We start from the raw sequence: 11,250 nt of genomic DNA, 5'->3' as shown, positions 1-11,250 counted from the left end.
CTCGAAAGTAATTAGAGCTCAAAGTTTTTATAATTTTGTGAAAATTATGTAATCAATTTTTTTGTGTTCAAGATACTGTGTACTTGTGGCTGACTATCAAAAGGTAATGGAAAAAATATTTATTGAATTGAAAACAAAACTTGATAATTATCGTGAATTAAAACTTGTTGATTTTCAGATAGTATGAGTTTAACCGTTCAGACCGTCTCTACCACACCATTTGCTGACCAGAAGCCGGGCACTAGCGGACTACGCAAGAAAGTCAAGGTCTTCCAGCAAACCAACTACCTCGAGAACTTTGTCCAATCAACATTCAATGCCGTCGGAGAATCTGTCATTAAAGGAGGACACTTGGTGTTAGGTGGTGACGGAAGATACTTCAACAAACATGCAGTCGAGGTCATCCTGAAAATGAGTGCTGCCAATGGTGTCAAAAAGGTCACTGTAGGTCAACACGGGATCTTCTCAACGCCGGCTGTATCTGCAACTATTCGGAAACTGGGAGCATCTTCAGGAGGAATTATTTTAACTGCCAGCCACAACCCAGGTGGTCCAGATAATGATTTTGGAATCAAGTATAATATCACGAACGGAGGACCGGCGCCTGAAAAAATTACAAGTGCTATTTTTGCGCAGTCTAAAGAGATTGCAGAATACAAAATATGCCCTGACTTGACGGTGGATGTTTCGAAAATCGGAAGTTGCAGTTTGCAGATCGAGGGTCTGTCTTCTTTCGAAGTTGAAATTGTTGATAGTTGTGACATCTATGTGGCACTGATGAAAGAAATCTTCAATTTTGAGCAAATCGAGTCATTTTTGAAGAACTTCAAACTGAACATTGATTGTCTGAACGGAGTAACTGGACCCTACGCAAAAAGAATTTTCGTCAAAGAACTGAAATGTGACGCGAAAAGCGTAGTGAACTCTGAGTCTCTTGAAGACTTCGGTGGTCTTCATCCGGATCCAAATTTGACATACGCAAAAAGCCTCTTAGATATGATGAAACTAGGAGAGCATGATTTTGGCGCGGCCTTTGACGGAGACGGAGATCGAAACATGATTCTGGGAAAAAATGGATTCTTCGTCAACCCAAATGACTCATTAGCGGTCATAGCTGCAAACCAAGACTGTATACCTTATTTTAAGAATAAAGCAGCAGCCGGTTTCGCAAGATCAATGCCAACAGGTGCTGCTGTTGATTTGGTCGCCCAAAAAAAAGGTAAAAAGTGTTTCGAAGTTCCGACAGGCTGGAAGTTTTTCGGAAATTTGATGGACGCCGGCTTGATCAACCTCTGTGGCGAGGAGAGTTTTGGAACCGGTTCGGACCACATTCGTGAAAAGGATGGAATTTGGGCTGCTCTTGCCTGGCTGCAAATTTTATCCTCACAGAGTGCAGAGAAACAGTCGGTCGAAAAGGTCGTGCGAGGCCATTGGAATGAATTTGGGAGAAATTTCTTCACGAGGTACGATTACGAAGAGGTTGAATCATCCGCGGGGGCCAAGGTCATGTCTAACGTGGAACAGCAGTTGACCTCTCTCAAAGGTCAAAGTTTTGAAGCTATGGGCGTTAAATATACTGTTGCACTAGCCGATAATTTCTCCTACAAGGATCCAGTTGATGGAAGTCTGACTGAGAAACAGGGCCTGAGAATTGTTATGATGGATGGATCTAGAATCATATTTCGTCTTAGTGGAACCGGTAGTAGTGGGGCTACGATTCGATTGTACGTCGACTGTTTTTCGAGTGATGCTGAGTTGTTTGACCAGGATTCGGTAGTTCTGAAACCGCTGGTCGAGATTGCACTGAAAATATCCGACTTGGTTCAGGTTACTGGCCGACAGGAACCATCCGTGATCACTTGATTGACTTATAACTGATACCTAAAAAAACAAGGCATAAATTTCAAATAACCAGCAGAAATATTTTGAGCACCTCCGCGTTTTAAATTAACTATTCCGATTCATTTTAATTTCCGTTTCTTCGCTTCTTTCCTTTGTTTTTTTTTATTAGTCTACTCAAAAGTTTTCGTTTATTTCACATCTGCTTGACTACTTCACATTTCGTCGTTTGACGACCGAAAAAGATTTCTGATGCGTAAGTGGTTTTTGAGGATGGACTCAAAAACGTTTATTCACGGCAAATTGAGCCAAAGATATGAAAATTTTGGTAGATTATTTTTTTTCCATTTTTTTTCTTCAAAAAAATCGAATTTGCCGCTTTTGCCTCATTTTTTATCGGCTAGTTTGTCTACTGTGTGTGTTTTATTGCATATGGCTCGAAGCACAGTTTTACCTCGAAGCACAGTTTTACCTCGAAGCACAGGGTGAAAAAGTTATGCCTAGTTTTTTATGATGAACTGAGTGTAGTTTGTATTGAAATATTAACTGTAATTGGTTTGAAACTATTTTTTCTATTCGCCTACTTCATTGGAGCTAGGAATTTATCTTGTGCACTATTATTTTGCATTGGATTTGTAATCAGCTACTTGCAATAACCATGATTGGAATCTAATCTTCATAAAGTTCTAATTAATAAGCTGGTGCTACACTCACTAAATCTATAATCAAGTTTATTAATTCGTTGTTTTTTCTTCTGTGAGTGATGATTGTGGCGTTTTCTCGACTGTAAGTGCTTTAATTATGATATATCTCTCGACCCACTCTGATGATTTTTTATGGTATCTGATCTTGCGTGGAACAGAAAAAGAAAAAAAACTAAAACACCCGAATACAAAGTTCCTCCCGATTTTCAATGGTCGGAACAATAAAATAATAATAATATGAAATGAAATAATATAAAATGATAATAAAAGTTATAATAAAAAAGCAATATGGAATATGAGTTTATATTCAAAAGTGGATTTTTAGTTTTTAAGATTTTGCGACAAAAAAACTTTCTCAATTGATCCAGTTTTCTTACTTTGGCTACTAGTGTTATGGAGAAATCAGTAATAATTATTGCGTAAAATTTTTGTAATTTCCTCTATTAAACTCAATAATTGAAATCGAAAAAGTCTTATCTTTCGGTTTGTTGAGCTCATTGAACTTATGTATAATGTCTCTTTTTTTCTCAAATAAACTGATAGCAGTTTTTCCTTGAAATGTGTTTGTGTTCCGCAAATGTGTTGTGTTCCGCTCACATATAGCATTGCATTTTGTTTTCAGGTAATTTTTTACGATGATTCGGGCCCTTAAAAGACTTATGAGGTTGAGCGATCTATCATGTTTCAGCGTTTTCAGAGTTAATTTAGGCTGAAAACTTTTTTATTACCCCGAAAAAAACAGCCTGAACTATTTTGCGTTCAAGGTTGATGTTATAAAATGGCAAATAATTTGGTGAATTTTGCTACCTTAATAATTTTGTTCCTTACGCAAACAAGCGTTTGTTTTTTAATACGAGTCCACTTTTTTCAACTGAACTTGCATAATTTTTTGCTCAATTTCATAGACCAGCATTTTAAAAGCATGTTTTGTTCAAAGCTCATTCACTAGCTTGTATTATCTTGACTTTTTAAAGCTCCCATTCACCATTTTAAAGATTATTTGCAAATTACAGCTTCTTTTCGTTGTTATTGATGCTTGTGTTATTTAGTTCTTCTGAACCCAAATTTCCTTATCTCACAGTTTCAAAACAGTAGACTAAAAACTTTTAAAAACTCGGAAAAAAGGAATAGGAAGTGTGGTTTTATCGTATCGAGTGATATATTTACTTACGATCGCAATTAATTTTTAGGGTAAATAACTAGTTAAACAAAGTATTTGGGCCAGCAGTTGATATGTATGGGGGTTTGGGAAATTAGACGACAAGCAAATTAGACGACCAGAAAATAACGGAGTTTAGACGATAACTTGCGTACAAATTGCTTGAAGTTTGCTTACAGACTTCAATGAATTTTTGAGAAAAGACTGGTTGTCCAACCACAAATTAGGTTATTAATTTCACAGTTGTATAATTTATGCAATCCAAAAATGTAATTTACTGTTTCGATTTAATGTTTTCTGCTTCACTTACAATCACATTTTTGATCAGTTTTTTTTATTATATAGTTTTTTGTTTTTGTGTAATTTCATTCTAAATAAAAAAAATTTGTTGGCCCGGTTCTTATTGTCTAAATTCACAAATAGTTATCATCTATTTTCTGTTTTTTACGGTCGTCTAATTTGCTTGTCTAGCTTCCTAGGCCCAATATGTATGTTTTGATGGACTGTCTGGCCAACAGATAATGTTTCTGTAATTTAAATAGCCGTTCTATTCGAAACTCTTTTCTTTTTAATTAAAAATCTGCTTAGTTTGGATATCGCCTTTTAAACGACCGAAATATTTCAATTCATTTGTGCTTCGTTGAGTGGAAAGGGGCTTCAAACTTTGGAAATTCAAAATTTTTGATACCTATAAATTTTCATAACATTTTTTTTCGACTAAGCGGTTGTATACCGAATTATTGCCTAGTTACCATTCCATTACACTAGCGAACAGCTTAGCTTATAATTACGAACCTTCTTCTTTTCTAAGCTAACTCGCAAATAAAATTGTTCACAGCATCTGTTCATAGCATCTGTTCTGTGAGTTATTTGAGGCTAGTGTTTGTGATTAATTGAGCGTCCGTGGCTGAGTGGATAGTGCGTGATACTCATTATATGTAGGTCGCAGATCGAATCAGAGCACGAGCCGAATTTTACTAGTTTGAGGCTTATTTCGACTTCTTATTGCACTTTACAGAGCTGCTTTTTGTCGTGTTCTCGCTATTTTTTGGGAAGCGAAGCCTCGCCTCTATGTAAATTTTGTTTCAATATTATTTTAACATTGGCAATTGTGGTTTTTTTTTGTTGTTTTTTTCACTCCCGATTTCTAGCTGCCGTGCTATTTTGTATTGTATCGCTAGAGGAGTGAAGAAGATCCGCTGCGCTTCTGTGCTAAAGCTCCGTCAGGAGTCACATAGAGGAGGTACTTGGGTTAGTTTTATCTTAAAAGAGGTGATCATTGAATACTGTTGAAATTCGAAAAAATTGCGTGTTGTCAATCTTTTTTTTCCGTTTTTTAGTTCATTGAAACTTTTACTGTTGATTATGTGTTTCCTCACCCTTAAATCACAATATTTTATTTCAGTTGTAGAATGTAGATGTAGCAAAACGTTTTGTTGGTATATTTAGCATATAATTTTATAAAGTCGCAATACCTGGTCACATCACAAGTAAAAGAAAACTTAATTGATCGCATAGTTAGAATATCATATCAAATAATACATTCCTAGACAGTTAAGGACCAAATTTGTACAAATGACCATGAAAGACGAGCTTTTGCATGATCTTAAAAAGTGTATCGTCAACCTCAAAACGAAAACAGACTTACTTCAAGCATCCAATGAGCCGAACAATCAGTGGTCTTTGCAGATAGCCGAAAACAAAGCCAGTGAGACAATTAACTCAGGAAAAGAGGAGACCAATTTGTTAATTGATATAACACCAGATGACCAAAATTTAGTTCCAGCAGGTGATATTGCTGAGAACTCAGTTTCAGATAGTTTCCGACAAGCTTCAGAGCTTGAATCAAACTTGGCATCGAACCAATCACAAAAAGTGCCTTTAAACGAAAAACTATCCCAAAATGTAAACGGGTCGCCCAATAAAAACAGATACTGTCCACCTCATATAAAAAAGCTGGGCATTATCCGAGATTCGGAACCGGATTTGAGGAAGCTCTGCGTTATGATCGAAAAAGTGTTTCGACGTGGACTGAGACAACAGAACACAGTGTTTGGTATTGTGAAAAAAGACTACTGGTCCTGGATCGAGTTGTTAGCTGAGAGCAGAATAAATGTGAATCCTCATTTGCAGATCATAGTGAGCAAAATCAAAGACTCTGGTAAGTTTCTAACCGCGCAAGGACGTGGTAGATGTTTTATCAGAGCTGCCCTGAACAAGAAAATCTTAGCTCTTCCAATTCAGTTGCTTTATAAAAGTGGCGAGTTGTTGTACTCATTATATGATCCTCTGACAGCTATTTTCACTAACGAGGATTCAAGAGAGTTCATAATTGGAGTGTTTTCGCTGTTGAACAACATGGAGTTCGATTTGAGAATCAGGAATGCGAGCTTCTTAGATGAGACGTGGGAGTTGCCGATGTTTAGACAAATTGAACTGGTTCCCTCAGAGGATTTGGGGCTCACTATTAGGTATGTCCAAGCGAGGGCCCTAGTAGTGGACTTGGATGAGTATGGTGTGGCGGCCGAGGATGGAAAAGTTCAGGTGTGTAAGAATGGAACCTTTCTTCGAAAAATTAATTATATAGAAAAAATTTGCGCCCGTAAAAACAATCAATTTTGCAGAAATTCTTGACAAAGAAGTTTTACCAAATTAAGTCTGGTTCCAAGAAATTTTCTACTTTGCTGCAAGTTTTATCGCCACCATGGTGACCCCTTGGTCTTTTAAAAGGAGACCAGTCTTTGAATGGTCTCCAATTGGTCTCTTTTTTCTTGAAAATTGCTCTAAGTCTCTTTTTCTGTGTCGGTTTTTATGTGAATTCCTTGTTCTTTTGTTTTCACCGTTTAACACTTAATGTTTTTCTTTCCGAAAACGGTTTTTATTATCGCTTTCCGTGTTAAAACACAGGTCTCTTTTTTCCGCGTAAAATTGGTCACCCTGATCGCCACCTTTAAGCGTAAAAGTACGATATGCGTACAATGTAGAAGGGTTTCTATGGTTGACATTACCCGCTGAATACTGACTCAAAACAAGAGTACAGAAAAGGATAATTTAAATTAATAATCAGTAAACATATAAACAGAATTCTTTAATCGGATACTTGAGGTTTGGAGCATGCCTACAACCCCACCCCCTTCCCCATATGTATACAAAGTGAGCATTCTCCCCCTAAAGTTAAATGGCAAATTCAAGCTATAAGGCTATTATCTTTTTAATCTTTTGTTCCATTCGTTGAAGGTGGGAGATGTGCTTGACGAAGTGCATCAGGTGTCCGTGTATGACTCCAAGCCAGGGGCCATACATCAGATACTTCAGGACCACTCTGGCTGGCCAATCACCATAGGTGTCGTCAAGTCCAGAGTAGCCGTGCCCACGTCGGACAGGAACAGCGGGGGCGGTGAGATGGAGTGGCACTTCTTCCCGCCCATCGAGAAGAGACTGAATGAGGTTTCCCGAGGGGTATTCTCATGATGAAAAGAACGAATGGTGGAAAAGTTTTAACCAATCAGAGTCGTTAAACGTTCCTATTGGCTAAATGACTTTGCTCAACCAAAACATTTTTAAAAGAAATTGAATTTTATCCTCCAAAACAATGTAAAACTTAACCCATTTTTGTTTGATAGACAAAAAATGTCTTTTTCACTAAATAAAACGCCCGTTTTTTATTTGAAACCGTTTTTAAAAGTTTTCGGAAATTTTTAGGAGATCATACTTTTTAAAACTTCTTGCTACGTAAGAGACTAACTTCGATTTAATTTAGTCAGTAAATGGTTAGGTATTTTTTTGCGTTGTTTTTGATTAACTATAAAAGGCAAAAATGATCCGTTTTGGGGGTAAATTTTACGATCCAATTTTTGCAAAACAAATTGCAACATGATTTCTGTTGAAATTAGTTTTGTCCTCATCGTTTTTCACCTTAACCAGTTTGAGAAAAACGCGTTTTAAATTCCAAGTTTTTTTGCGTTTTGGTTAATTGAAATAAGCACTAGCAGCAGAGCGAAGTTGAAATTAATTTTTGTTAAAATGTTCCTTTTTTCTCATCATTTTAAGGTTCTATCCAATACCGACTTCGATTTCGCAATATTTGAAGATGCATGGATCTGCTAGTTTTTAAATCAATTCTGATTTTTTGATTTCTTTGAGAATACTCAATTTTGATGGGCTGAAAACTACTTTCCAGCATTCGGTCCCTTCATCATGAGCGACGTTAACAGGTGTCCCACGCTTTCCCGAAAGTGAAAAAACTCTTGGATTCCCAAGGAAAAGACCAAAATGGGGCTTCAGTTGAGACTACTGTTTGTATTGAAGGTACATATAAAGAGTCAAAATATACTCTCATTGAATGAAGACAAAGCAATATTACGCTAACAAAGTTCTAGCTGTTATGACTATTAGCCAATATATTCAATAAGCATTACAATTAACAGCTTTAGATACATTTGGATGTTGATTTTTTTTAAATTTAGGGAAGCAATACTGGCGCTGTAATTTCATCGGCAAACGAGAAATAGGGTCACAAGGGGGCTCACAGCTGATCGAACCGACAATCCAGTCCATGCTCAAAGAGAGACAAAAGAAAAACGACCAACAAGTCTTCCTCGCAGCATACGAAGCCGACGTCACAGTTCTCGCTTCCCGCAAGGATCAGTCAGATCCGAACTCGACGGCGTCATCACTGCCGACTACTACTAGTGACCTTTTATGGAACCACTCGTTTCCCGAAATTAGTTCGTGTGGACGAAGAGTTGACTCTTCGGAATGCTTTGCTTACATAGTGGGAAATGATATTTGCAATGTTGCTACTCAGTTCACAGCTTATTTATTTGAAGCTCCTACCTCCGAAATCAGCCGAGAGATCCTGCAGAATATTGCACAGGGGTTCAAGCGTACGACTTGGCTTACATAGTTCTTCCACAAAACAAGAATTGTTTGAATAAACTCAAGGCTCTTCTTAAATATTGAGTTCAATTTTTTTCAATGTTCAATTGACATTATGGTTTTGTTTTCATTGAAACAGAAACTCGAATTTTAATATTCGAAAGTAAATTTAAGAAAAGCCACAGAGTCGACAGCATTAATTTTGCTTCGCAATTTATCAGCCCAGTCATCCTCACTTGTATTATCATCTAGTAACTTATCTTATAATAATATGTCTTCTGCATGACTCAGCTATTTTCTGTGTTAAAGATCAAAAATGGTCAAACATGAATTTATGTGACGAAGAAAATTTAACCTATTGATTCACCTCATTAGCAGCTTTGATAACACATACGAGAGCAAGTATATTGTAACCGTGAGCTAGATTTTTTTCTATGAACAACTCTGTTACAAATCTCGCGTGGAGGCTGAAGTTGTGAATTCATGGTGACATGCAGAGACACGTGCAAGCTGATGTTCAAAAGTTTTTCTGGATTTTTGAAATTCATCTACTGATTTTGAATATTTTTCTGTTATTTTATTGAAAAAATGTTCTAGTTCTTTTTGATTTTATGCCTTCAGCCTATGCTAACTTGCTTAAGACAGCTCCTTTGCGTAAATTGGAAGGCAGATTAAATTTTGACTTCTGCGGTGTTTCTAGGGGGATGGGTTTCAAGTTTGCCTTTCTATGGCAAAAATCTTGCTTCCGGCCGAATGGGGGTCGACCCAAGTCAATTGGTTTTGATTTTCTTTGTTAAGAAAAAAAAAATTTTGTTATTTTTGATTTTGCTTTCAGCCTATGCTAACTTGCTGAAGACAACTCTTTTTGGTAAATTGGAAGGTAGATTAGTTTTTGATTTTTGCAATTTTTCAAGGGGGATGAGTTTCAAGTTTACCTTTCTGTGGCCAAAATCTTGCTTCCCGCCACACTGCTTATTAAACCTAAATGATACAAACGAAACTGAATTGAGACAAACGCTTCAAGTTTTGTAGGAATTTTTTATTTTCAATGTTTTTCATGTAGTTTTTCATTAATGCCGTAGACGAAGACAGATTGTTTTGCAGGGAATATACCATAATCGTTAGCAAACTTTTCTCAAACAAAATAATTTGGTTGGTAGTGCATTAACAACCCAAAAAAAGGCATCTGAATTGATTGAGGGCAGCTTATTAGCTTTGCCCGAAAGCCTTCGACCATCTACGATAACTCGCCGGATGATATCAAGCAACTTGGGACGAGTTTTGGATCCCTGTAACGATATTGCCGAAGATTTTTCTCGAAAAACATGGGATTGAGATTTGGAATGAGATGTCGATTTTGGGGGCAAATACAGCGTACCAATTCCATTACTGGATGGATACCTTAGCTCTTTCGTCTTCTCTGGCTGTTTATTGGTACTTGGTCAACGAGAGCTTTCAGCAAGGCGATACATTGGAGATGACTCATAGAAAAATGAAATCAGTTCATCTGGACGAAGATTTGACTTTTCGGAATGCTTTGCTTCGATTTTGGGAAATCATATTCGCAATGTTGTTACTCAGTTCGCAGCTTATTTGTTTGAAACAACTACATCCGAAATCAGCCGAGAGATCCTGCAGAGTGTTTCACAGTGATTGAAGTGTACGACTAGGCTGACATAGTTTTTCCACAAAACACGAATCATTTGAATAAATACGAGGCAATTCTTAAATCTTGAGTTCATTTTTTTTAATTGCTCCATTGACATGGTTCAATTTTTGTTGATGCAACAGAAACGCGCATTTTCTAATTTGAAAAGAAAGGCCATGTAGTCAACAGCATTGGTTGTGCTTCGCAATTCATCTGCCCGTTCATCCACACTTGTGTTATCATCTAGTAACTTAGCGTATAATGATTTTTCTACTTTACTCAGCTTGTTAAAGAATATAAATCGGCACACCTGAATTTTTGTTCAACCTATTTAATAGTCGATTAGCCACTTTTGCCACCTTCTTCACAATCTCCCCTTTCCTCGCAATCAGCATCGACAATTTCACCTCATCCGTCTTTTTCTCACAAAACCGAATTTCAACTTCATCTGAAATATAAAAAGATTGATCAAAGATCAATGGGGCGCTAAAACTTTCAGTTTGAAAAAAAAGTGTTTTAATGCGATTTTTTGTTAAGAAAGGTTGAAAGATTTTTGAAGCTTCTTTTTCGGTTTGTAGTGGTTTAAGTAGTTTTGTTCCGGACATTTGCTCCGGAAGACGAAGAAAGATAAAACAACATTAAATTATATAAACAAAGCAGATCACAGACAAAAAACTAAATTAAAAGCATTCATCAGCCATCCAACTAATATTCTCAGCATCCACCCAAGATCATCTTTCCGACACTTCCAAAAACGATGTCTCAGGGGCTTCGTCCACCATCTCCAGCCGCCTGAGGACCACCCGACGCTCCCAGTTCACTTTGCCATCTTCACAATCTCTCCCTTCCCCGCAATCAGCCTCGGCAATTGCACCTCAGCCGCCCTTTTCTTACAACAATCGAATTTAATCTCCATATCAAATATGAAAAGACTGATCAAAGATCAACGGGTGGCTTAAGTTTCAGTATAAAAATAAATTGTTTTAAAGTAAAGAAAGGTTGAAATATTTTGAAAGCCTATT

At 37.0% G+C, this 11,250-nt stretch overlaps 2 protein-coding genes across 3 annotated transcripts; both read left to right on the top strand.

Annotated features, from left to right (window-relative positions):
• Positions 1-182: 182 nt before the first annotated feature.
• On the top strand, positions 183-1,944 carry LOC134843693 (phosphoglucomutase-1-like). The gene has a single exon (XM_063859921.1). It carries the CDS (start codon positions 184-186, stop codon positions 1,861-1,863), a length of 1,680 nt encoding a protein of 559 aa, XP_063715991.1. The 5' UTR covers position 183; the 3' UTR covers positions 1,864-1,944.
• Positions 1,945-5,111: 3,167 nt separating this feature from the next.
• Positions 5,112-9,332, top strand: LOC134845164 (uncharacterized). Of its 2 annotated transcripts, none has more exons than XM_063862047.1 (4): positions 5,112-6,246; positions 6,940-7,149; positions 7,917-8,010; positions 8,169-9,332. In XM_063862047.1, the coding sequence occupies exons 1-4, from the start codon at positions 5,278-5,280 to the stop codon at positions 8,606-8,608; spliced, it is 1,713 nt and encodes a 570-aa protein (XP_063718117.1). In that variant the 5' UTR covers positions 5,112-5,277; the 3' UTR covers positions 8,609-9,332. The 2 variants fall into 2 exon arrangements, with proteins under 2 accessions (XP_063718117.1, XP_063718116.1); XM_063862046.1 differs by having other exon boundaries at positions 6,940-7,161.
• The last annotated feature ends 1,918 nt before the right edge of the window (positions 9,333-11,250 follow it).

Source organism: Symsagittifera roscoffensis, chromosome 4 (assembly GCF_963678635.1).
Source record: "Symsagittifera roscoffensis chromosome 4, txSymRosc1.1, whole genome shotgun sequence".
Lineage (NCBI taxonomy): Eukaryota > Metazoa > Xenacoelomorpha > Acoela > Convolutidae > Symsagittifera > Symsagittifera roscoffensis.
This window is presented reverse-complemented; position numbering and strand designations above follow the sequence as displayed.

Bases quoted from the DNA above. Each gene is read 5' to 3' on its own strand.
- LOC134843693 (XM_063859921.1), top strand. From the start codon at position 184: ATGAGTTTAACCGTTCAGACCGTCTCTACCACACCATTTGCTGACCAG.
- LOC134845164 (XM_063862046.1), top strand. From the start codon at position 5,278: ATGACCATGAAAGACGAGCTTTTGCATGATCTTAAAAAGTGTATCGTC. The intron at 6,247-6,939 runs GTGTGTAAGAAT...CATTCGTTGAAG, and splicing joins CCGAGGATGGAAAAGTTCAG to GTGGGAGATGTGCTTGACGA. The intron at 7,162-7,916 runs GTATTCTCATGA...CGACGTTAACAG, and splicing joins TGAATGAGGTTTCCCGAGGG to GTGTCCCACGCTTTCCCGAA.